Source organism: Pavona decussata, unplaced genomic scaffold, assembly GCF_977016875.1.
Source record: "Pavona decussata unplaced genomic scaffold, jaPavDecu1.1 SCAFFOLD_40, whole genome shotgun sequence".
Lineage (NCBI taxonomy): Eukaryota > Metazoa > Cnidaria > Anthozoa > Scleractinia > Agariciidae > Pavona > Pavona decussata.
In genome coordinates this window covers 4,039,600-4,067,221 of record NW_028145462.1, presented here as the reverse complement: position 1 = coordinate 4,067,221, position 27,622 = coordinate 4,039,600, and the positions used below count along the sequence as shown (strand labels likewise).

Here is a 27,622-nt window from a genome sequence, read left to right as displayed (position 1 = left end):
TAAAGTCCTCTGTTTAGACAGCTGTGGTCTAAGAGCTTATTCTGTCGCTACTCCAATACTGTGGAACTCTCTTCCTGAAAACTCTTCGGACTTTCAAAACTCATCTTTTAAGCAGGAAATGTGCAAGAATAATGGCAAATAAACTGAAACAAACAGGTATATTACCAGGTTTTTATTTATACTTTTATTGTTATTTCCTATTCCTTTTAAACTTCTATGGTTAATTCTGTATGATTTTAATGTTTTTACTCATGTTGAGCGCTACTAAACTTCTAGGATTTTGGCGTCATATAAACGTTTAGTATTACTTATTATTGGCTTCATTTCCGAACTGGCGAATTTTACTGCTGGGGAGAAAAGGTATATTGTGGACTGTCTCAAATACCCGGGCCTAGAGGCTTTCACCTTTCACTGCGTACACCAATTTCTCCTCCCAGTCTTGCTTCTTGGTGTGTTTCTCAAAATCCAGCAAAATCTTATTTCTCAAAGCGCCCGGCAGTCGCCTTTTCTTGAACTTGTTTATCATCACGAGAATCAGATACGAATCTCCCGTGTCTATCCCCCTCTGGATGGCCATGTGCAGCTCTTCCCGACAGAAGTTGCTGGCGAGGTAGTTGTCAGACAATACAATCAGCACTTGGCGGCTGCCGTACACGCTGTCCGCCATGTTTTGGACGATGGGCTTTCCCAGCTCAAAGTCCCGGATGTGAATTTTGTAGGGTATCGAGTGTTTGTCGAGAATGGAGATCAGATTTTCACTGACCCATTCAAAGTCCTTCGAGCTGTAACTGATAAACAATTTGTTGCTTGTCACTCCCTCCTCAGGGCAGCCTGCAGTGAATAAAGCTTAGTTAAGGATGGTGCCGCGACTGCGCATACGTTATGCGCATCTCGGGATTGCCTACTAATTTAAAGATATTTACGGGCGGTTAATGACTACGCGGAAAAAAACTGATCTTATCAAGGGCTATTGGAACCCAAAAAGAAAACTTGGGGTTAGCACGTATTTTTCCGTGATGATTTAGCTTCAATTTGGAAAAAAAATCCATACTTCGTTATGCACTTTAACGCTTTTTGGTATTACTGTTTCTTAATTATCTATGAAAAATGCTTGAAAATAAACCTAACCGGCTGCAAGGCTGACACTCCGGCTAAGGGCTTATTAAGTTGTTGTTGTTTGGGCCAATATTTCAACTAGTACATCTTCTTCAGGGCCAGAGTTACAATGAGAAAAAATAAGGGCTCAGATTGGTTTATTTACGCGTAAAATGACGTCTCAGTGGCACGTGCATTTCTACCACAAGAGATCCGGCAACGAACGAAACATCCTAAGAACAGTTCATTTGTGCATCGTGTGGTCTCCTGCATTCAAAAGTTTCAAAAATGCACGGTTACTCCCAATTTTCTTTTTGGATTCAAATAGCCGTTACTAAGATCTGCTTTTCCCACGTAGTCAAAAACTGCACAAAATACCTCTGTATTAGAAAGTACCGTCCCTAATTACTTCATTAATGTATTATCACTATTGAATTTTAATTTCTCCTCCACGCAGCAGTCTGCAAACCTCTTCCAGTGGTTTTCAAATGCAAAAATTCGCTAAATTTTGTGCTAAGAACCCATTATATTTTATTCTTTGGCTCAGGAGGCTGTTCACCGCGTAATGTTGTACCCAGAATCTGCAGAATCTGACGTCTTCTTAGTCAGCGGATTTTCACCTGGTAGATTCTAGAATAGCCCGTTTGACTGGTGTGTTCTTGGTAACCTGGTCTTAGAGTGGAAGCGAGGCTGGATACGCAAATGAACTCCAGTTAGCAAAAGAACAACAATAGTTCCATATGATAAGCGGAGAGGTTTGTATCAAAACAAAGTTACTCCGAGCCTCGCTTCCACCCTAAGGCCAGGTCACTAAGCACACAACTGTAAAATGGACTGTTGCGATCCTTTTACACGTTGATCTTTGAATGAAACGTTTTTAACTTACGTTCAATGTTCCAGGATGTTCTCCTTTTCTTGACGTAACAACTCACGGCTAACGTGATCGCAGCAAAGACAGTACCTGCTGATAAGATAATACTGGGCAAGACCCACCTTCTTTGACTGCCTCCTGCGGAAAGTTAAGAAAAATCGTCAAAACAAAATCCTTTGTTTTGACCTATTCCCGCCAATTTGAAGATATAGGATAAAACAAGAGCATATATAAATACTTTTGAATGCAGAGGTCCACACAACGCAGGAATTAAACTTGCTGGTAATTTTGCCGGATCTCTCTTGTGAAAGATCTCGTGTCAGGCGTCACTTGAACGTGAAATATAAAACTGAATGCAAGGCTGGCACTACGGCAAAGGGCAGATTTATTAGTGGCCAATATTTCGACTAATAGAATTGTTATCTCATATTTACAAGTACGCTTTCTTCATGTCATTTATTAGCCAATCATTTTTTTCCATGTATTTTTTCAAACTTTAATTTTAGGAGCCGTTACTATATTTTTGTTATCTCATATTTACAAGTACGCTGTCTTCATATCATGTATTAACCAGTCATTTTTTTCCATGTATTTTTCAAACTTTAATTTAAGGAGCCGTTACTATATTGCCCTTTAGTATAGCTCTGGCCCTAAGGAAGACTTATTCTACTAGTCGAAATATTGGCCACTAATAAATCTGCCCTTTGCCGTAGTGCCAGCCTTGCATTCAGTTTTGTATTTTCAAGAGCATATATGCTATGCTGAAAAGACATATGGCATTAACAACGATTCATGTACAAACCAGCGAGAGTTCCCGGATCAGTTTTAAAAAAAGATCTCAATGAGAGGAAAATCTTGAACAAATCTAAAACAACGCTGCAAACTGATCCGTACGGTGGAAAATAGATAGAAGTAAGAAGAAAACATAAAGTCAAAAAAGCGTAATTTTGTGTGCGGTTTTTTACTTTGAAACACAAATCTTCTTTGGAGGCAGGCCAAAACGGAAAGCCACAAACTAAGGTTTTTGTTTCAAGCCCAAATATCGGGCATAAATATACATTTGTTAGATTATTGAATTCTAGTTGCCTCTGTCTTTTCTCTTTCGTAAGGATCAGCTTGCAGGATTGGTTTAAATTTTTTGCGCTTTTTCCCCTTTAAAATTGCAAAAAAAGAGCAGTGTGCCAAATAATGAGAAATTAAAGTGGTGTTTTCTGCTGTTTTTAACATAACTTAATCTAAAACACTTATACCTAAAATTTGATTCTTAAAACATAACTTAACTTAACTTACACCTAAAGTTCGATTCTTGCCATTGTTCTCGTATTTGAGGGAGCAAAATACACTTTTGTTAAGCAAACGCCATCCCTCCAGGTCAGAAACCCTGAAAAAGGGTATAGAAATGGCGTTTTGTGCTCTGTAATAAGGTCACAACTGGAAACAGGGGGAAGGGGGGGGGGGGGGGCATTCACATAAAATCACAGGGAGTACCCCCACGGGAGGGTTGAAATACTGACCTGACTTTACTTGGTCCACAACTCTGTGATTTGACTGAGCTGAAGTGGTTACAGTCTTGCTTGACAATGAAACTTTTTGAGGTGAAAGTAAAAGTTTCTTGTTAGAAAGTGTTCGAATTAGAAAGCATTTCTATGGCCTTATACCGTATTTATTCGATTAACCGCCCTGGGGCTAGTTACTCGAAAGTCCCGGTAACTTTTCGTGCCCGAAATCAAATATTCAAATAAAAATCTAAAGAATAAAAGCGCGGGTCTTAGGTAACAAATCAGTCCATTTTGTTTTGTTAACTGACAGTTTTATCATATTATCTGCAAAATTATTGAAACCTCGATCATGAATGTAAACAACAACAGCTTTCCGGGCTCGTTAATTATCGGGACTTTCGAGAGACGGGCCCCAGGACACTTATTTAATTTCGGGCCAGTGAGGGTGGGCGCTTATTATTTTCCCAACATTTTCGGCAAGCGACGATATTTTTTAGAGAATAACAAAACAAGGGATAACAAGTTAATTTTGCTTCAACAAGACAAAACAAAGTGCAAAAACTAACATAAACAATCCATTAGCAATATAAAAGTTCATTGACTACAGCATCTAAAACCAATTTTGGAACAAAATTCAGTGGCAACTGACACTCCTCTTACTTCATAAATCCTTTTTGTTGGGAGTGGGGTGGGGTGGGCGCTTATTAACTTTCTGGGCTTTCAGGGTGGGCGCTTACTCAAGGTGGGCGGTTAATCGAATAAATACGGCATATGAACCTCTCTTTTAAATTTGCCAAATTTGGTTTTCGCTTCAAGCAAGACAGTTTTGATTTACTAATATCCGTTCCTATAATAAAGGTGCTCCTTTAGGTTGCTGGCTGTCCGTTAAAGAAAAAATTATTACTTTGGGAGCTCAAAGATGAAAAGTTTCTTGTGAGTCCGTGAGTTTATTAAATCATTTTACGGTTTACTAAAAAAGTTTCAAGGTTTTTTTTAAGGAAAGTAATGGCGACTGGTCGTGGGCTGTGTGTCATTGTTTTCTGTTCGTACGCCTCACAAATACACAAATGACAAATGGTTTGGGAGTTTTAAACTCGCAGACTAAAAAAAACCGTTCTTTAAACGGACTTTTTTTACGTTTGACCGCGGTTAAGAAAAAGACATTTGATAATAGTCACTGAGTGGGTCAGCCTGTGTTTCCGCTTGTCTGGTCAATCATTCATTCAGCCAACAGATTGACCGCACGGCAAACCAACCAACCGACCGACCGACTGCGTGACCGACTGATCAGCTGACTCACCGGCCAACGGACCAACCGAACGTCCGACCGACCAAGCGGCTGACCAACCTACTGAGTGACCGACCAACCGACCACAAACGGTTTGACCCACCGACCGATGGACCGACCGACCGACTGACCGACCGACCGAGTGACCGACCAACCGACCACCAACTGACCGACCGATCGAAAAACCAACCAGTGCCTCAAATGGAGCAGAAAAAGAGAAGTTTCTTACCAATTGTTGGAGGATACACATGCAACTCAATGTCATTTGAAGAGTCAACCCGTCCATCCCACCCAGGACAGGACATGTGACAGACGTACGTCCCCTCGTCATTATCCGTAACGTTCATAATGGTCACGATGAAAGCTTTCTTGCATTTGTTGTCAGTCGTGATCAATTGTATTTTATACTTCTCAGTGGAATTCAGTGGCAGCGATTTGTTAAGGAAATACCATCTCAGGTGACAGTCGTTCCACTTCACTCTTTCTGTGTTAACCAAGCACTTTAGGTTGGTGTTGGTAAAGGCTGCCGCGTCTTTTTGTGCAGACTCAGTGAATAGGCTGCTATCCGCTGGGCCTGTGTTTAGAACAATTTCAATTGTTAACGTTTTTATCGAGAAAGAAAATACAGTCAAGTCCCTTTATTGCGTACACCCTCCAGACGGCGAGTTAGTGTCCTTAATAGCGAGAGTCCGTAATGGCGGGAATTTATTTCAGTCAAACGTCTGTAATCTATTTTTTGCCAGGGATTTAGCTGCTGTCCGTATTTTAGGGGTGTCCGTAATGGCGAGGTGTCCGTAAGGCGAGAGTTAACTGTATTTAAGAGCGATAGGAGTGATATAAAGACTGAAAGTGTACTGTACGTATAACCTCGTTCCCAGGATGAGATTGTTAACGGACTATAATGTAGTCTTTCAAAATGAAGCTTGAATAAGGGTGTTGTTAACCTGACGGACGATAGACTTTCAAATTTAACTTTCCTTAAAAAAAAAAACAAAAAACAAAAAAAAAACTACTTTACGACCTTCACATGAGAGGTAGTCTCAAATTTCCGAAAGTTAAATACAGGACTCTAACACGACACTCTTTCCCACTATCCAAGTTACTTTCGGTTTTACAAGCAAGAAATAAACCAGATCACTTACATTCAAATATCACTTGAATTTTGGAAGAATTTGTGCTCCTCCAGCCAGTAATGTTGTTTTCCGCAATGCAGGAATAATATCCTTCGTATTCTTTACGGAACGGAGGAAAATGAAGAAGACTTTGTAAAGTTACATGCTGATCGGTCTCTGCCAGCTTCTCCTCTGTGTGGAAAAAACCTTGAGATTCATTGATGATCGGTTGGTCATCCTTCATCCAAACCACACGAGGAGGAGGCCAACCCTTGAAAACACATTTCAAATTCTTTCTGTCGTCTTTAGTTACATGGATTGGGGAGGTTGAGCTAAAAGTTACCAGTAGTGCACCTAAGAGAAGAAGAAGAAGAAGAAGAAGAAGAAGAAGAAGAAGAAGAAGAAGAAGAAGAAGAAGAAGAAGAAGAAGAGGTTTAACTCTTCACTGGCCCGTGAAGGCGCGTTGCTTTCACAGCGGTTAGCGCATTGGACGTCAGAACTTCAGCTCAGCGGCTAGAGGCCTCGCTGCTGCTGCCGTGCTCTTTCTTTGGATAAGAAACTTTGTTCTTCATTGCTGTATAAATAGGCACCAGTGACATACTGCTAAGGGTGACCTTGCGATGGACAGGCATCTCGTTGGAGGGGGGGGGGGGGGAGTGTAATTTTCCTAGACTAATGACTTTTTCTTCATGCCACAGATATCGGATTAAGCTCCGACCTTGTGGGCTACTTATGACTTGTGTGATTTTCCCCCTTTCGCGGCCCTTGTTTGAGGTAAAGGAAAATTTTCCTCTCCCCCTCAGCCCCCTCCCCCAGGGTCGAGATGCCTGTCCATCGTCCATTTTTGACAACAGATCGAGATGAGAGAAGACTAACCGGAAGTTATCCAGTTGTCCTGAATAAATACCAACAGGAAGTCATCAAAAAATAATAAAAAAGTACCGTTTGTTCAGAAAAATTTGTAAATTTTATGGAAAATCTCTGTAGCAAAAGAACTGTGACAAGATTTCCTCACCCCCTCTCCCCCAGATGTATGCAGATATATAAATCTATAACTGCTTTTTGTTCAATCAGATGCGGGATAAAAGCAGTACAACGTTTATTAAAGTATCACTTACGTGTAAAGTAAATACGGGTAGTTGAATTTGTTTGGTTTAAAACCAGGCCATAATTGGGTTTAAGTGTTTTCTGCACTTGTTCCCAGGTCATGCCAAGTGTCATTCCATTATTTTTGACCGAGCAGTTAAGAGTGACGTTGGAGTCTGGGTTTACTGTCATCTGATTGGAGTATTGACAATCACGTGACGAGGAGCAAGGAGCAGCCCTTATTTCACAGCCCAGGCTTCCTGCGGATGAGGCATCTGCGACCGAAAAAAAAATGGTTCAAACCTCTCATGACCAATAAACACTAAGATTCTAAAACTAAAGACGCACTTAAAATGGCTTGTCGCCGTAAGTAGCATAAATTATGACATTTTGTTTGTTTCAAAGTCACAAGCCGCGCAGAAACTAACAACTGGAAACATGACGTCACTTCCTGGTGACAGTTCAGACTATAAGAAATTTTTAGCCATCTACCCTATATCTTACGCGTTAAAATTATTTTGAAAAAAGAAAAAAAAGAAGAATTAAACGGGAAGAAGGAAAGTGAAAAAAGCGCATTTACAGTTGCGTGCTTAGCGACCTAGCCTATGAGTGCAAGCGAGGCTGGTTGTTCAAAGCCCGATTAAGCTTATCCTGGATTAACGTGAACTTTGATTTGAGTTTGATGACAAATCAATAAAGGTTCTTCAAAAAGATTTTTGCCCCTCAGTTTTGACTTAGACTTTTCTTCACCATTAGCTTTTAATTAGCCTTTAAAAAACATTTTTAATAAGCGAAATGAAAAGGCCATTAACTTTTAATCGTGGATTGGCATTAATCGGCTTTCGAACAACCGGGCCCAGAGCTTTGACACTAAATGAGAACTAGTTGCATAAGAAAAGCAGTGAGGTTTCTATCAAAACAGGGTCAACTCCAGCCTCGCTTCCATTCAAAGGCCAGGTCAATAAGCAGGCAACTGGAAAATAGACTATTACAACGCCTCAGTTTCAGAGTAAAATTCGCGAGTTTTGGTCTTAAGCACGAGTGGACTTCTTGGTTACATGACAAACTTCAACAAAACAGTGTAGACCAAAAACGAATTGCAGCCATGCTGTCACATGACTTACATATCGAGTTTTTTATTGGGAAAAAAGATGAAGAAACGACAAGGAAAAGAGTTAATACAACCTCAGTCTCAGAACATTTGTGATCTTTTGATAGCGGTAAAATTCATTCTAATCTTTGGATAGTAAATAAACATGTGTTTAATTCGGAGCTTTTGCTTTTATTACAGAAGTTTCATCAGCGAAGTGAAACTGTAAAAACACGGCTTTTCGTCTTACCATTTAATCACGTGATCCTTTCAGAACACTTGACAAAAGGTGATTGAAGACCGCTGGTAGATCATATCCTCGATTGGTCTCCGTTCTAGCCTGTTCTAGGCTCCTCTATAGAGAGACGCGAAAAGGAGAGGACGGGGGACGAAAACGGGTTCAGTTGAGGTTGTTTCTTTCCAATAAAGACCGCTTCTTTTTCGTTTGCGCTTGAAATCTATCGGATTTCTGTCAAGGATATATATATTTATTTTTTTCTGATGCATCTCCGCGGGCCGGAATCTCAAATCCTCGAATCTGATTGGCTAATGGCGCGCCCGTAACCGGTCCAGCTTTTTACGATACGGACCACGGTCCGGATTTTTATCCGCTCTATTCGCAGCAAATTGAAATAGTTGCGAAAGTTTACAAACAAAGGCCATAGTTACACGTAAATAACTTCCCGTGGAAATATGTAAGGAAAATATAAATTCTGAAGAAAATGGATTCAGACGAGAGTGTACACAGCGAAAGTGAATTTTACTACCCAGAAGAAGAAACCCCCAACGAAACTACGGCATTAAAATATGAAGAAGTTGAACAAGACAGGCTATTAAGCAAAATTCAAGATTTTATTCACTCACTTCGCCCTGATAAGACTAAAAAAAAGACAACTTACGATCTGAACATTTGGCGAAAATACTGTTCCTCAGTTGGAGAGACAAGAACCTTGCAAAACATTCCTCCTAACGAGCTCAACATTCTGCTGTGCAGATTTTTCATGGACGTCTGTAAGAAAAGATGGCGGAGTGTACGAGCCAGCTACACTTGCATCGCTCCAGAGAAGTATTCAGCGCTAGTTCATTTGTATCTAAAGCTCGCCAGCCATCGTCCTGAAGAAATGAAGAGACCCGAGGCGCCTTTCTTCCTGTCTTCCTGACAATAAACCACAAAAGAAAGCCTGCAGATCCGGTGTGGTACAGTCGAGCTCCTCTCGGAAACAAGATCGGAGAATTTTTGACGAAGGCTGCGAAGAATGCAGGACTGCCTGAAAATGTAACCAACTATTCTGTGCGAAAAACCTACATTTCAAGGCTGATGGATGCAGAAATTCCTGTTTATTATGTAGCTCAGCGGAGTGGACATAAGAATTCTAAAAGCTTAGATTCCTACAAAACTGCTTCCGACGACCACCAGCGCACTCCAAGATGTCCTTGCTACTGAGCAGCGAAACGAAATCTCCTATCTCTTCAAACGATGCACCGCTTAATCAAGCAGTCAAAGCCTTGCAGCACCCATTCAAGCCGAGGGAAGACAAGCAAGCTTCTTCAGGCGAGGATCCCTTCACTGGTTTTTTTTGCTGGTTCGAACATCAGTAAAATTGAAGACTGCACGTTCAATTTCTCTTTCAATACAGCGCCTTGCAGCAGTGGTGAAAGCTCGGCTCGGTCAAAGCCACGAAAACGCCACATTATCATCTCAGATGACTCAGCCTCAGATTAACTTGAACTTGCTTTTGGAGAGTTAGTTTTCACAAATCCAGGGACGTTTTAAACATGTGTCGAACCATTAAGAAAAGTAAACTTCGCCGTGTTTGAGTCTTCATTCATAATTTTTATCATTCGATCGATATTTTTAGACCTTTTGGACATGCGTGTCATCATTTGCAGCGTGTCAACATTCATCCACTTTTGACGTTTGACAGATGATTGTCATTTCAATGACTCTTAAATGGTTTTTTCTTGTTTTACATGATGACTTCGAGTGAAAATAAAATTACACTTCCTATAAACATGCCACTTAAATTGCGGCCCTATTTACATTTGTTTCATAGGATTTTGTTACCACTTTCCTCCTCCAGCCTTAAACTTACACTCTTACAAACGTCCCAGCGAAAAAAAAGCAAACAAACAGAAAAAATAAATAAGTTATTTACCGGTCTAGGTCGGTCCGTATTGGAAAAAACTGTGCCCTTACTCTTGTACGGATCTCCCGCCCGGTAAATAACATATATGTCTGTTCCCAGCAAACTGGGAACTGAGTTTGCTTTGCACGATTTTCGTTCCACATTGTCCAGAACTAAATTTTTCTCCCAAAAAACTGTGGTGAATGTTTTAATATTTTTTCTCGTTGGTGAAAGACGAATGAATAAAGATGAACACACTGAAACAAACAAGTAGGCGTTTTGTCGCTCGCTGTCTGTAAAAAGAGGTTAAACGTGCGAAACGGAAGAACTGTCTTGTAAAACGTTCGGAAATGCTGGCAATAAGATCGAGTGTGTGTTCACTATTGAAGGAAACTGTGTTTGTAGAATGGGATTCTCTTCATGCGTGCGAAAACAGGCTGATAATTAAATACTGTTTCGCCAATTTTTCTCCCCGAGACACGAAATTACGTATATCGCAGGATATCTGTTGTCTACGGACGACGAATATTCAGTGCATCATCAGGACCATATTTGGGCAGTGTTACAATGTTTTGAATAAAAACATCATATTTGTTTCTTTCAAAAATTGAGAGCCGCCTTGAAATTAGCCACGTTAACATGACTCAACATCCTGATAATATTGCAAACTTCATTAAAGCAGTTTAGACTACAAACTTTTCTCCATCTGCTCACATCACTTACATTTTCAAATGTAAATTAAAGAAAGAAAAAGAAAAAAAAGAAAAAATAATCCTACTAAAACCTCAGTTTCAGGGTAGAATTTGCGAGTTTTAGCCTGAAACACGACTTGAAATCCAAGCCACATATAATTCTTCAATAAAACCGTCTAGACTAAAATAGAATTGTAGCCATGTTGTTACATGTCCTACTACAGTTCCAAATAAAAAATAAAAAATCAAAAAAGACCTCAGTTCCAGAGTAAAATTTGCAAGCATGTTTAAAAGTTTTTGCAGGATTGTTCGTTCCACATGAAACCAAGAAAACAATTTGCAGCAAGTGAAACGTGGGAGCGTAAAGAGAAGAGGTTAAGTAGATTGTAACATTATTTGCAGTTGGGTTTGTGTGCGTTCGCTGCGGGATATCTTCATACGTGTAAACTCGACTCGGACGGCTCAGTGTGAAATCTCCAATAATGTTTTTTTGCCTACTTCTAACAGAGAACCCCTGTGTCTGAACCACATCAAAGATGATATACTAAGCGGAGGTAGCTAAACGCTAGCAAATTCATAAACTGTCCTTTGTTCAACCAAAAAAATATAACTTATAACGGACACCGAGTTACTCATTTGACATACCTTTTAAAATCAGACTTGACAAACAACAAAGCAAAAAGAATTTCATGACGCAAAGTTCTGTTGCGGGTGATCTTTCTTCAAGTGTGTGCTATCGATTCATGTTGAGTTTTCGCGATCCACTAACTTCCTCGATATTTCTAATATTTCAGTTTCATGTATTTTTTATAAGTTCACCTACGTAAAATTTTCTAATTTTAATTGGTCCAATTATGTAAAGCGTCTCGATCAGAAACAAATGTTGTCAAAGCTGTTTCTATATGTAATAAATTTTATGAAAGCACTTTGCTTTTCACTGAAAATGGTTTAAATGGCACCCTAAGATGGACTCAGAATCTCGGTTCGTGCTTGTAAAATTCATACGTACGTTCAGTGTACGGTTAAATTAATGTTTTTGCTTCGCGACAGGCTGAGAAGATTATGGCATATAAGGGCCCACTCATGTTGGTCAACTAGACATTACTGATAACTGCAGCTTTGTGAATGTCATGTTGTCTTCCAACATATCAGAAAGCTGTTTGCATTTGTGAATGTCATGTTGTCTTCCAACATAACAGAAAGCTGTGTGCATTCACTTTATTATTCATCTTTTAACCCCAGTGACAACATATATATTCTCCCAACTGCTCTCTATCTGTTTCTTGTGGAACAAATTGGGAGAATATCTTTTAAAATAGTCGTACGTCATCTTTGCTGATCATTTGCTATATTCTTATGACTTTTACGCTTTATCAAGTAGTGTTACGTGTAGAGAAATAAGGTGCTGATCGCCATTGGGGCTTAAAAGACGGTTCATTTCTCTCGCCTTAAATAACTGAAGTGCCATTCAACTTCCAATATGAATAGGAAATTAAACTTTCAAGCAGTCTTCTCATGCAATTCGATATTATAAACAATAGACATTCGTTGTTATGTACGAAACTAAAGCGGCCGCGAAAAGGAAGCCTGAAAAAAGTCAGGCTTGAACGGGATTCGAATCCATGACCGGCTCTGCGATACTGGTGCAGTGCTCTACCAACTGAGCTATCAAGCCAACTGGGAGCTGGTCGTTATGTGGATTCATAATATAAGAATAAAACCGTAGAAGTCTAAAGGTGGAGTTAAGGCGTATGAAAGTGAAAAATATGATATTGATAGGCCTTCTTTCCGCAGTAGTTTTAGTTGCATACATAATTGTGATGGTCTGTCGTTAATTACTTCTTTCACCTGTGGTTCAAATTTCGGGGCAAGCAAAGAGAACATCAAAGAACAGCACTTAAAATGTCGCCTGCTGTGTTCACAGATCGTTTGATGCACGACGGCAACGCGAACCGAAACGTCGCTTAGAAATAGATATCCACGTTATCTGATTTACTTTGTGATAATTTTTCCAACCCGTTTAACTTGAATGATGTAAACGAATTATCCAGAACACGATTAGCAACAACGGAGTTTAAGTAAAGAAAGAGAAAGTAAAATTCACTCTTTAAAAACTTTGAATTTGGATATTTCAAGTCGATTTTTGCAGCTGAGGACATCAAAGACTTTAAAGCACGTGCAAAACCATTGCCTTTGTATTTTTGTATTTTTACTTTCTCGTCCTCGCTGCCGTCGTGTTTTCGTAACTTGTCGCTGATATTTTTGGTCAACGCCGTTCGGTTTGCCTGTGTGTAAAGGCTGAACAGGTTTTCCAAGATAAGTTATATTAATACATTTACCTTGTATTTTTTATCGCTTATTCTGATCTTAAAATGAGTTATATTATAGCTCGTATAAATGGAGACAGGCAGTCGTTCCTGACAAGTTGCCTTGGTGACGGCATCATAGCCTTTAACAAACAAAAGGAAAATCTTTAATATTTGTCTTATATACAGGAGGAAATAAGATAGATGTAGGAGAGATTTCCTTGATAAGCTTCCTTCTCCATCGGATATTTTTCCATTTTTTTTTAGCAAGAAGACTTTTTAAATGACAACTTGACATATTTTGTCGTTCGCACGCGAAAGCTTATCAAATGCACCTGTTAAGTAAAATTTGCTTGTGTAAAAACAACCCAAGCCAGTAATGGCTGTGACACTGTTTTTAATGCTGAGCGGGCTCTGAGCCAAATGGTCACAACCTTTTTTACCTGCCTACAGACTAACACAGCTTTTCAACAGTGTTTTGGCATTCTTTATTATGGCTTATATTTTTGGTTCTAAAATAGAGGGACTTTAATGACGGTAATGTCTTTCCGAACAGATAATTCCACTGAAACGAACTGTTGGGGGCCCCTGTTCAATTTGTGCAAATTCTGTTATTTCTTTTTAGGAAAGGGTTGTTTTTTATCTGTAAAAGCTACTTTATTTTTGTTTTTCTTTTGTTGTTGTTGTTGTTTTTGTTGTTGCATATAACTGTTCCTTAAGTTACCGTGTACTATTATATCGAGCAGTCTCAGTAACTGATAAGATGACTGGTTTCTTTAACCCTTTAAGCCCTATCAGTGATCAGCATCAAATTTCTCCTTGTAATATCAATGCTTATTCAGCCCCTGAGGTCATGAGAACTTAAGGATACGATCACCCAAGGTGAATTTTCTTGATATTTTAATAACTTCTCCCCCGTATTTTTATGAGAAAAGTATGGGGAAAAGATAGGGGAATTTTTTCTTTGATATTAGGGGTTAAAGGGTTAAGTTTACTCACCCATATTTTAATATATGTTTGCAAACCTTTTCAGTTTACTTAAAGTAACTGTAGAAACGAATGAGCAAAATAAATAAATAAACACACGAAAACTGAAAAATGAAATAATTTTTTTCGTTGCATCTGCACAATTAACGTAATGTTTAAAACACGAGCAGTAGTATTTTGTCAGGATTTAAACCACGAGGCGCAGCTGAGTGGTTTTAGACCCGATAAAACACGTGCTGCGGGTTTTTGTTTGAACGGCTTCAAAAACATTCCTGGAAAAGCGTGTGTCAAAAGAGTTCATAACAATGATGATTTTGTGAACGTTGGAAATTAGCATACGAGAAAACATTAAACACCGCATACTAATAAGGAGGAGGTTTTATCGGGTTTTAAAACCACTGCACGTGATGTTTTATCGACCATTTAATAGGTCAATGGGTTTATGAATTATTAATGAGTTTTTGAAGTGTTAATCGTATTTGTTTTACCTTTCCAACACACAAACCACAACTTTTGGTCCAGCTTCATTCTTTCAAATGCTTGGCCTCAAAATTCTGAAATTCCCTCCGAAACTTTACGAGTTAAGAAACAAGATTAAGGAGTGTGGCTCGAATGGTGTAAATAGCGTGAAATTTTGTTTTAATTTGCAATTTATTGTTTCAATCACGGATGCTAGTTTGCTCGAGCTACTCTGACTGTTTACATAAAGTTTATAAGTATCCTTGCACGCCTGTCTGTCTGCCTGTGTTTATGTAAGCGTATACTGGGATTGATGGATGGGTGCAATGCAAGCTTCATGTAATTTTACCGAACTGTTCCTCTTTTCATTTAAGTTTGTTTCGTGAAAGGGTAAGCGATTGAGCCACCAAAAAGAGCCTAGAAAGTAGAAAGTTAGAAAGCGCTTTCATAGTCTACACTGCGCAAAAGCTGAATCTACAGGGAAAACTGCGAGGGATGGGGACAGTAGGGGAGAGGAGGGAGAAAATAGTTGTCTGTGCCCGAAAATTTAAGAAACACGTCTCTATAAACGTCACAATTTGTTACTAAACAAGCATACGCCATTCGCTCTTGTCCCAATTTTCTTTCGATCAGAAAACGAAAAATCACAAAAATTCAACGGAAAAGCTTTGTACGTAGACTAGGCGGAACCATCCGGTATGAAACTTTATTGAATACTCCCTCCGGGGATAAAGCTCTCTGTTTAGACAGCTGTGGTCTAAGAGCTTATTCTGTCGCTACTCCAATACTGTGGAACTCTCTTCCTGAAAACTCTTTGGACTTTCAAAACTCACCTTTTAAGCAGGAAATGTGCAAGAATAATGGCAAATAAACTGAAACAAACAGGTATATTACCAGGTTTTTATTTATACTTTTATTGTTATTTCCTATTCCTTTTAAACTTCTGTGGTTAATTCTGTATGATTTTAATGTTTTTACTCATGTTTAGCGCTACTAAACTTCTAGGATTTTGGCGCTATATAAACGTTTAGTATTACTTATTATTAGCTTCATTTCCGAACTGGCGAATTTTACTGCAGGGGAGAAAAGGTATATTGTGGACTGTCTCAAATACCCGGGCCTAGAAGCTTTCACCTTTCACTGCGTACACCAATTTCTCCTCCCAGTCTTGCTTCTTGGTGTGTTTCTCAAAATCCAGCAAAATCTTATTTCTCAAAGCGCCCGGCAGTCGCCTTTTCTTGAACTTGTTTATCATCACGAGAATCAGATACGAATCTCCCGTGTCTATCCCCCTCTGGATAACCATGTGCAGCTCTTCCCGGCAGAAGTTGCTGGCGAGGTAGTTGTCAGACAATACAATCAGCACTTGGCGGCTGCCGTACACGCTGTCCGCCATGTTTTGGACGATGGGCTTTCCCAGCTCAAAATCCCGGATGTGAATTTTGTATGGTATCGAGTGTTTGTCGAGAATAGAGATCAGATTTTCACTGACCCATTCAAAGTCCTTCGAGCTGTAACTGATAAACAATTTGTTGCTTGTCACCCCCTCCTCAGGGCAGCCTGCAGTGAATAAAGCTTAGCTAAGGATGGTGCCGCGACTGCGCATACGTTATGCGCATCTCGGGATTGCCTACTAGTTTAAAGATATTTATGCGCGGTTAATGACTACGCGGAAAAAAACTGATCTTATTAAGGGCTATTGGAACCCAAAAAGAAAACTTGGGGTTAGCACGTATTTTTCCGTGATAGTTTAGCTTCAATTTGGAAAAAAAATCCATACTTCGTTATGCACTTTAACGCTTTTTGGTATTACTGTTTCTTAATTATCTATAAAAAATGCTTGAAAATAAACCTAACAGATTGCAGGGCTGACACTACGGCAAAGGGCTTATTTTGTTTGTTGTTGTTTGGGCCAATATTTCAACTAGTACATCTTCTTCAGGGCCAGAGTTACAATGAGAAAAAATAAGGGCTCAGATTGGTTTATTTACATGTAAAGTGACGTCTGGCACGTGCATTTCTACCACAAGAGATCCGGCAACGAACGAAACATCCTCAGAACAGTTCATCGTGTGGTCTCCTGCATGCAAAAGTTTCAAAAATGCACGGTTACTCCCAATTTTCTTTTTGGATTCAATTAGCCGTTGCTAAGATCTTCTCTCCCCACGTAGTCATAAACTGTACAAAATACCTCTCTATTAGGAAGTACCGTCCCTAATTACTTCATTAATGTATTATCACTAATGAATTTTAATTTCTCCTGCGCGCAGCAGTCGGCAAACCTCTTCCAGTGGTTTTCATTTAATGCAGGTTTTTGAACAACTTCAAAAATTCGCTATAGTTTGTGCTAAAACCCCATTATATTTTATTCTTTGGCTCACGAGGCTGTCCACCGCGTAATGTTGTACCCACTCTGCACGAAAAAACGCCTTTGTGCACATCAAATGTGTGGTCAAAGACTGTCAAAGGCCACCTTTGATTACCTTTGATTCGAATCACAGTCAAATTTGATTCGAATCAAAGATATTTGTAAAGATATCACATATTTGACCCACCTTTGATGCACGTGATAGGCGGAGTCAAAGTTGTTTGATTTCAATTTGACGCGCGTTAAAGGTAGGGTCAAAGTTGTTAATACATTTGAATTCACTGTTGATTCGAGTCAAAGGTATATGCAAAGGTGTCACATATTTGACGTATTTTTGATGCGCATCAAATGTGTTGTCAAAAATGTTATTATATTTGACCTCATCTTTGATACGAATCTGTAACCTGGTAGATTCTAGAATAGCCCGTTTGACAGGTGTGTTCTTGGTCACCTGGCCTTAGAGTGGAAGCGAGGCAGGATACGCAAATGAACTCCAGTTAGCAAAAGAACAACAATAGTTCCACGTGAAAAGCGGAGAGGTTTGTATCAAAACAAAGTTACTCCGAGCCTCGCTTCCACCCAAAGGCCAGGTCACTGAGCACAACTGTAAAATGGACTGTTGCGATCCTTTTACACGTTGATCTTTGAATGAAACGTTTTTAATAATAATAATAGCCGTTTATTCACTAATCCAAGTAAAAAGGAGATAAATGAGGTTTTCCCCTTCTAGTTTATCTCCTGATAAGAAAATAAATTCAAACATTAATTATTTACAACTGTTTAAAATACTTAACATAGTGTTCACTTGAAAAAATTGCAAGATGACATCTCAGTCTGTTCTTAAAGGTTGTCAAATCTTCCGCCTCAGCAATATCCTTTGGCAGATTATTCCACTTATCGATTATGCGCATAAAAAGGAATGTTTAAAAGTATTCAAAGTTGCAGATGCAAGCTTAAGTTCAAAACGGTGATTCGCTCTTAAGGGCCGAAAATCATGTGCAAACGTAAAAAAACTTACGTTCAATGTTCCAGGATGTTCTCCTTTTCTTGACGTAACAACTTACGGCTAGCGTGATCGCAGCAAAGACCGTACCTGCTGATAAGATAATAATGGGCAAGATCCACCTTCTTCGATTGCCTCCTGTGGAAAGTTAAATGACGTTTTGTGCTCTGTAATAAGGTCGCAATTGGAAGCCGGGGGGTGGGGCAGGAGGGGGGAGAGACGCTCACCTAAAATCACAGGAGAGCCCCCACGGGAGGGTTGAAATACTGACCTGACTTTACTTGGTCCACAACTGGGTGATTTGACTGAACTGAAGTGGTTACAGTCTCACTTGACATTGCATCTTCTTAAAGGGGAAAGTAAACGTTTCTTGTTAGAAAGTGTTCGAATTAGAAAACATTTTCTAAGGCCTTATACCGTATTTATTCGATTAACTACCCTGGGCGCTTATTTAATTTTGGGTCAGTGAAGGTGGGCGCTTATTATTTTCCCAATATTTTTAGCAAGCGAGGATATTTTTAGGGAATAGCAAAAACAAGGAAAAACAAGTTTATCCAGTCACGTCAACAAGACAAAACAAAATGCAAAAGCTAACATAAACAAGCCATTAGCAGTATAAAAGTTCATTGACTACCGCATCTAAAACCAATTTTGGAACAAAATTCAGTGGCAACTGACGCTCCTCTTACTTCAGAAATCTTTTTTGTTGGGAGTGGGGTGGGGTGGGCGCTTCTTAAACTTTTTGGGCTTTCATAGCGGGCGGTTAATCGAATACATTCGGTATATGAACCTTTCTTTTGAATTTGAATTTGCCAATTTTGTTTTTTCGCTTCAAGCAAGCCAGTTTTGATTTAATAATATCTGTTCCTTTAGTAAAGCAAAGTTTATAAATAATTAATTAATAATTAATATATACATGGCGCAAAATAACATGTGCATGTGATCAAATGCGCCTAACAAATTGTTAAAGGCAATGGTTATGAAACCTGACAAACTTCTTTGTTATATGTTTTTGTTTGCCTTTTTGGCCTTGACCCAATTCAATTCAATTCAATTCAATTCAATTTATTAAAGCACATTTTTCACGAAGGTAAGGCAAGAATGCACTAGCCCGCAAATAGCATAGGCTAATCTAGGCGGGTAGTGCAGTTGATTAGTATATATTTACAGAATATAATTTAAAGATATACCAATAATTAATGTGTAATAAGTTAAGTAAAAAATAATGACTGTCTAAATTAAAATTAAGAAAGTTTCATATTAGCTAATCATACCACTGATATTTGAAGTTTTTAATCAGAGTGTTGACGTCAACATAAATATCCTCTTGATCAAGAAGTTTTAGTAATCTGGTCTGAAGGGATTTCTTAAAGGAGGCTTTAGTTTTTGCACGGAAAGATTCCGGTAATTCATTCCAGATTTTACAACCTAATCTCGAAAATGAGTGGCTCAGTTGTGTCAGCTTTGAGCATGTTATATGAAATTTGCCCGTGGATGCAGACCTGGTTCTATACGAGTGCACAGAATCTACTCGATCAAAAAGATTTATTAGGTTCAGGGGAGCACTTTGGTTATTGATATCATGCATAAGACTGGCTATAGATTTGAAATAAAGCATGTCAACTGGAAGGATATTAGAACATACGAATAACGGGATCGCATGCTCTCTGTTATTGCGGAAATAAATTAGACGTAAGGCTCTTTTTTGGAGGATTAAGATTTTCTCCAGATTTGATTTTGAAGTTTGGCCCCATACTGAAAGACCGTAAGAAACGTAAGGATGGATTAGAGAACGGTAAATATGAAGAAGAATAGAAGTGGGTAGAACGTATCTCAACCGTGATATAATACCAATTGTTTTACTTATCTTAAGCGAAATATAATTAATGTGATATTGCCAAGAGAGGTTGCTGTCGATCAACACACCCAGATACTTAACACAATCTTTTTGTTCAAGGTGTTCGAACACATTGTGTTCGCAGTCGAATACTTTTATGTGAAGGCGATTTGCTGTCGCTCTTTGGCGAGGGTGAAATAATACGTAATTAGATTTTTTAGTATTTAAAGTCAACTTGTTAGCTAGTAACCAATCACAAACATTTTCCAATTCTTTGTTTACTATAAGCTCCAGGGTCTTTAAGCATTTGTCAGCAAACCCTAACCCTGCACAGACAACAATAGAATTTGGAATGTGTTGCAGCATCGGACCAATCGAAACGTTTTTGTTAAGACATTTAACTGTGGTGTGAACGTTAAAACAAAGGATTGTGCAGGGTCGCGGCCCTTCCAACGTAAATTGCAGCACCATTGTTTCACAAGTATTTATTTTTTTACAACAACCTTAAGTTATAACAAGGGTGGCTTGCAAATAACCAGTCCCCTTGCTGGCTGTCCGTTAAAGAAAAGGTTTACAGTTGCTTTGAGAGCCAAGGATGAAAAGTTTCTTGTGAATCCGCCAGATTATATCATTTTACGGTTAACTAAAAAGGTTTTAAGGTTTTTTTTTGAAGTAAAGTAATGGCGACTGGTCGGGGCTGAGTGTCATTGTTTTCTGTTTGAGCGCTTGACAAATACACAAATGACAAATGGGTTGGCAGTTTTAAACCCACAGACTAAAAAAAAAACTATAAGCTTTGAGTTCTCAAAGGAGAACCTTTTATGAACGCACTTTTTTTACGTTTGACCGCGGTTAAGAAAAAGACATTTGATAATAGTCACTGAGTGGGTCAGCCTATGTTTCCGCTAGTCTGGTCAATCATTCAGCCAGTAAACAGATTGACCGAACGGCAAACCAACCAACCGACCGACCGAGTGACCGACCGATCGACTGAACCACCGGCCGATGGACCGACCGTGCGACTGAGAAACTGACCGACGGACCGACCGACTGGCCGACCAACCGACCACCAACGCCGAGAGTTTGACCCACCGCCCGATGGACCGACAGACCAACTGACCGACCGACTGTGTAACTGACAGAGTGAGTGACCGTCTGACTGACCGACCGACCGAAAAACCAACCGTTGCCTCACTGAAATGGAGCAGAAGTTTCTTACCAATTGTTGGAGGATACACATGTAACTCAATGGCATTTGAAGAGTCAACCCATCCATCCCACCCAGGACAGGACATGTTACAGCTGTACGTCCCCTTGTCATTATCCGTAACGTTCATAACGGTCAAGATGAAAGCTTTCTTGCACTTGTTGTCAGTCGTGTTCAATTGTATTTTATACTTCTCAGTGGCATTCAGTGGCAGTGATTTGTTATGGAAATACCATCTCAGGTGACAGTCGTTCCACTTCACTCTTTCTGTGTTAACCAAGCACTTTAGGCTGGTGTTGGTAAAGGCTGCCGCGTCTTTTTTTGCAGACTCAGTGTCTAGGTTGTTATCCGCTGAGCCTGTGTTTAGAACAATTTCAATTGTTAACGTTTTTATCGAGAAAAGCAAATACAGCCAACTCCCTTTATTGCGTACACCATCGGGACGGCGAGCTAGTGTCCTTAATAGCGAGAGTCCGTAATGGCGGGAATTTATTTCAGTCAACGTCTGTAATCTACTTTTTGCCAGGGATTTAGCTGCTGTCCGTATTTTAGGGGTGTCCGTAATGGCGAGAGTTAACTGTATTTAAGAGCGATAGGAGTGATATAAAGACTGAAAGTGTACTGTACGTATAACCTCGTTCCCAGGATGAGATTGTTAACGGACTATACTCTAGTCTTTCAGAATGAAGCTTGAATAAGGGTGTTGTTAACCTGACGGAACATAGACTTTCAAATATAACTTTTCTTAAAAAAAAAGTACTTTACGACCTTCACATGAGAGGTAGTCTCAAATTTCCGAAAGTTAAATACTGGACGCTAACACGACACTCTTTCCCACTATCCAAGTTACTTTCGGTTTTACAAGCAAGAAATAAACCAGATCACTTACATTTAAATATCACTTGAATTTTGGAAGAATTTGTGCTCCTCCAGCTAGTAATGTTGTTTTCCGCAATGCAGGAATAATATCCTTCGTATTCTTTACGGAACGGAGGAAAATGAAGAAGACTTTGTAAAGTTACATGCTGATCGGTCTCTGCCAGCTTCTTCTCTGTGTGGAAAAAACCTTGAGATTCATTGATGATCGGTTGGTCATCCTTGTTCCAAACCACACGAGGAGGAGGCCAACCCTTGAAAACACATTTCAAATTCTTTCTGTCGTCTTTAGTTACATGGATTGGGGAGGTTGAGCTGAAAGTTACCTGTAGTGTACCTAGGAGAAGAAGAAGAAGAAGAAGAAGAAGAAGAAGAAGAAGAAGAAGAAGAAGAAGAAGAAGAAGAAGAAGAAGAAGAAGAAGAAGAAGAAGAAGAAGAAGAAGAAGAAGAAGAAGAAGATAAGGTTTAACTCTTCACTGGCCCGTGAATCGCAGGCGCGTTGCTTTCACAGCGGTTAGCGCATTGGACGTCAGAACTTCAGTTCAGCGGCTCGAGGCCTTGCTGCTGCTGCCGTGCTCTTTCCTTGGATAAGAAACTTTGTTCTTCATTGCTGTATAAATAGGCACCAGTGACATACTGCTAAGAGTGACCTTGCGATGGACAGGCATCTCGTTGGAGGGGGGGTGGGGGGAGTGTAATTTTCCTAGCTAATGAATTTTTCTTCATGCCACAGATATCGGATTAAGCTCCGACCTTGTGGGCTACTTATGACTTGTGTGATTTTCCCCCTTCGCGGCCCTTGTTTGAAGTAAGGGAAAATTCTCCTTTCCCCCTCAGCCCCCTCCCCCAGGGTCGAGATGCCTGTCCATCGTCCATTTTTGACAATAGATCGTGATGAGAGAAGACTAACCGGAAGTTATCCAGTTATCCTGAATAAATACCAACCGGAAGTCATCAAAAAATAATAAAAAAGTACCGTTTGTTCAGAACGATTTGTAAATTTTATGGAAAATCTCTGTAGCAAAAGAACTGTGACAAGATTTCCTCACCCCCCTCTCCCCCAGATGTATGCAGATATATGAATCTATAACTGCTGTTTGTTCAATCAGATGCGGGATAAAAGCAGTACAACGTTTATTAAAGTATCACTTACGTGTAAAGTAAATACGGGTAGTTGAATTTGTTTGGTTTAAAACCAGGCCATAATTGGGTTTAAGTGTTTTCTGCACTTGTTCCCAGGTCATGCCAAGTGTCATTCCATTATTTTTGACCGAGCAGTTAAGAGTGACGTTGGAGTCTGGGTTTACTGTCATCTGGTTGGAGTATTGACAATCACGTGACGAGGAGCAAGGAGCAGCCCTTATTTCACAGCCCAGGCTTCCTGCGGATGAGGCATCTGCGACCGAAAAAAAAATGGTTCAAACTTCTCATGACCAATAAAGACTAAGATTCTAAAACTAAAGACGCACTTAAAATGGCTTGTCACCGTAAGTAGCATAAATTATGACATTTTGTTTGTTTCAAAGTCACAAGCCGCGAGGAAACTAACAACTGGAAACATGACGTCACTTCCTGGTTACAGCTCAGACTATAAGAAATTTGTAGCAATCTACCCTAAATCTTACGCGTTAAAATTATTTTGAAAAAAGAAAAAAAAAGAAGAATTAAACGGGAAGAAGGAAAGTGAAAAAAGCGCATTTACAGTTGCGTGCTTAGCGACCTAGCCTATGAGTGCAAGCGAGGCTAGTTGTTCAAAGCCCGATTAAGCTAATCCTGGATTAACGTGAACTTTGATTTGAGTTTGATGACAAATCAATAAAGGTTCTTCAAAAAGATTTTTGCCCCTTAGTTTTGACTTAGACTTTTCTTCACCATTAGCTTTCAATTAGCCTTTCAAAAACATTTTTAATAAGCGAAATGAAAAGGCCATTAACTTTTAATCGTGGATTGGCATTAATCGGCTTTCGAACAACCGGGCCTAGAGCTTTTGACACTAAATGAGAACTAGTTGCATAAGAAAAGTAGTGAGGTTTCTATCAAAACAGGGTCAACTCCAGCCTCGCTTCCTTTCAAAGGCCAGGTCAATAAGAACGCAACTGGAAAATAGACTATTACAACGCCTCAGTTTCAGAGTAAAATTCGCGAGTTTTGGTCTTAAGCAGGAGTGGACTTCTTGGTTACATGACAAACTTCAACAAAACAGTGTAGACCAAAAACGAATTGCAGCCATGCTGTGACATGACTTACATATCGAATTTTTTATTGGGAAAAAAGATGAAGAAACGACAAGGAAAAGAGTTAATACAACCTCAGTCTCAGAACATTTGTGATCTTTTGATAGCGGCAAAATTCATTCTAATATTCGGAATGTAAATAAACGTGTGTTTAATTCAGAGCTTTTGCTTATATTACAGAAGTTTCGTCAGCGAAGTGAAACTGTAAAAACACGGCTTTTCGTCTTTAAGTTACCATTTAATCACGTGATCCTTTCGGAACACGTGACAAAAGGTGATTGAAGACCGCTAGTAGATCATATCCTCGATCGGTCTCCGTTCTAGCCTGTTCTAGGCTCCTTTATAGAGAGACGCGAAAAGGAGAGGACGAGGGACGAAAACGAGTTCAATTGAGGTTGTTTCTTTCCAATAAAGACCGCTTCTTTTTCGTTTGGGCTTGAAATCTATCGCATTTCTGTCAAGGATATATATATGTCTGTTCCCAGCAAACTGGGAACTGAGTTTGCTTTGCACGATTTTCGTTCCACGTTGTCCAGAACTAAATTTTTCTCCAAAAAAACTGTGGTGAATGTTTTAATTTTTTTTCTCGTTGGTGAAAGACGAATGAATAAAGATGAAAACACCGAAACAAACAAGTAGGCGTTTTGTCGCTCGCTGTCTGTCAAAAGAAGTTAAACGTGCGAAACGGAAGGAGTAACAGTCTTGTAGAACTTTCGGAAATGCTAACAATAAGATCGAGTGTCTGTTCTATTGAAGGTATCTGTGTTTGTAGAATGGGATTCTCTTCATGCGTGCGAAAACAGGCTGATAATTAAATATTATTTCGCCAATTTTTCTCCCCGAGACACGAAATTACGTATATCGCAGGATATCTGTTGTCTACGGACGACGAATATTCAGTGCATCATCAGGACCATATTTGGGCAGTGTAACAATGTTTTGAATAATAACATCATATTTGTTTGTTTCAAAATAGAGAGCCGCCTTGTATTAGCCACGTTAACATGACTCAACATCCTGATTATATTACAAACTTCATTAAAGCAGTTTAGAGTACAAACTTTGTTCCATCTGCTCACATCACTTACATTTTCAAATGTTAATTAAAGAAAGAAAAAGAAAGGAAAAGAAAAAATAATCCTACTAAAACCTCAGTTTCAGGGTAGAATTTGCGAGTTTTAGCCTAAAACACGACTTGAAATCCAAGCCACATATAATTCTTCAATAAAACCGTCTAGACTAAAATAGAATTGTAGCCATGTTGTCACATGTCCTACGACAATTCCAAATAAAAAATCAAAAATCAAAAAAGACCTCAGTTCCAGAGTAAAATTTGCAAGCGTGTTTTAAAGTTTTGCAGGATTGTTCGTTCCACATGAAACCAAGAAAACAATTTGCAGCAAGTGAAACGTGGGAGCGTAAAGAGAAGAGGTTAAGGCCCGGTTCATACGTCGAACTTTACATGAGCCGAACCTAATACCTATTAAGGTCGACCCAAATAATTAAGTTCGGCAGTTGATTCAGACGTCGAACTTAACTGAAGTCGAACTTAATTCAAGCTAAAGTGAGAAAGTAGATTTTGGTGGTCAGCGGCTGTTGTTTTTACTGAACAAGATTTAAAATGGCGGGAAAGATGAATTCTGACATGGAAGAGCTTGTTTGGTAAAATAATAAAGACAGGCCAAACACGGCTCCTACTGGTCGAGATAGGAAGAATATGACCTTCAAAGCTAATTTTCTCTTACGAGTACGTCTTTCAAAGATCTCTCTTTTCTGTACGAAAGTAAGGAAGGGTCTTTGCAGATCTCCCTTAGCAGAGGCAGATTTTCCATACGCGCGTGCGCGCACGCGTGTAAACGGCCAGGATCGCGCGTGGAGAAATTGAAATTTTTTTCCACCCGTTCAAAATGGCGTCCAAATTTTAAAATTCTGCCAGGGAATATCTCCTCAGTGCCCACATTTAAGGAATTAGACTCTCACAAAGAAAAGGTAACAATTGAAAGAAGACGGGAAAAGTTGGAATAAGCGGCCTATTGATCACTTGACTCTCACAGTAAAGTCAAAAAGGCGCCAAAAAGGTGGCGCTTCGTGCGTTGCTACTGTTGAATGAATGAAAAAAGCTTACACTCTACGGACATGTACTCAGACAGGTAAGGACTTTTTTATCTTTAAGGAATTTTTTCTCAGCTGCTTTCCGTGTCACATATAAGGTAGTAGTAGCCCCACGCAAATTTGCGAGTATTCACGCGGGTATATGACGTGAGGGGGGGGGGGGGGGGCGATTTTTTCTAAAAATAGATTTTTTTGGTACAACTCATGGGGATGCGTGGACCCCACGCCTACGGTCTCCATCCCTGATTATGGCTCCTGTATTTACTCATCTGAATTGTTTTAGGTTAGGCACAGAAGGGCGATATTCCATAACAAACCTCAAAATGTTTTTGCAGGTTTTTAGTTTGTTTTGTAGTGCCGACATTCTTTCGCGGAGGTTGACTTCTGAAAGAGTTTTATTATAAGGTTATCGAGGTAACCTCTGTTGCGTAGTCTCTGTTTGAATAGAGTAATGTTTTCTTCAAATGTTGTTTTTGAAGATTTTGTTCTGAGAAGTCTTGACGCTTCGCCTTTGATATAGCCTGTATTGGAAAGTTTCTGTCGGTTAGAAGTGCGTGTGCACATCAAGAATAGATTTTTTTTTTTATCTTTCGTATCTCAGACAAGTATATTTAGTTGTTTCGAAACAAGAAGAACAAGCACATTCCTCTTTCCCCGCCATCTTGTTCAGAATGAAGTCCTTTGCGCACATGCCAAGTCGATGGAATGCACAGACCTCTGGGATAGATATAATTTATATAATTTATACGTAACGTATGCATTTGGTTCGGCGCATGAAAAGTTCGACGTCTGAATCGAAGTCGAACTTTTGCCGTTCTATTCGACTGGCGCAGTCGAATAGAACGGCGGGTCAACCCAAATACAAATCTGTCGATCCTAACTAATTCATACGTCGATCTTTACATGCGCCGAACCAAATGATTAGGTTCGGCTCATGTAAAGTTCGACGTATGAACCGGGCCTAAGTAGATTGTAACATTTGTAGTTGGGTTTGTGTGCGTTCGCTGCGGGATATCTTCATACGTGCAAACTCGACTCGGACGACTCAGTGTGAAATCTTCAATAATGTTGTTTTGCCTACTTCTAACAGAGAACCCCTGTGTCTGAACCACATCAAAGATGATATACTAAGCGTAGGTAGCTAAACGCTAGCAAATTCATAAACTGTCCTTTGGTCAACCAAAATAAAATAACGTATAACGGACACCGAGTTACTCATTTGACATACCTTTTAGAGTCAGACTTGACAAACAATAAAGCAAAAAGAATTTCATGACGCAAAGTTCTGTTGCGGGTGATCTTTCTTCAAGTGTGTGCTATCGATTCATGTTGAGTTTTGGCGATCTCATCAGCTTCCTCGATATTTCTAATATT

General features: G+C 39.5%; 1 protein-coding gene across 2 annotated transcripts; it reads right to left on the bottom strand.

Moving 5' to 3' along the window:
* Positions 1 to 33: 33 nt before the first annotated feature.
* Positions 34 to 27,622, bottom strand: LOC146483290 (uncharacterized). Of its 2 annotated transcripts, none has more exons than XM_085106468.1 (11): positions 27,477 to 27,622; positions 23,056 to 23,298; positions 21,916 to 22,239; positions 21,039 to 21,383; positions 18,254 to 18,328; positions 6,984 to 7,226; positions 5,896 to 6,219; positions 4,983 to 5,327; positions 3,481 to 3,552; positions 1,982 to 2,104; positions 34 to 831 (listed from the first exon to the last, which is right to left on the bottom strand). In XM_085106468.1, the coding sequence occupies exons 1-11, from the start codon at positions 27,520 to 27,522 to the stop codon at positions 392 to 394; spliced, it is 2,580 nt and encodes an 859-aa protein (XP_084962594.1). In that variant the 5' UTR covers positions 27,523 to 27,622; the 3' UTR covers positions 34 to 391. The 2 variants fall into 2 exon arrangements, with proteins under 2 accessions (XP_084962594.1, XP_084962595.1); XM_085106469.1 differs by having other exon boundaries at positions 18,254 to 18,325.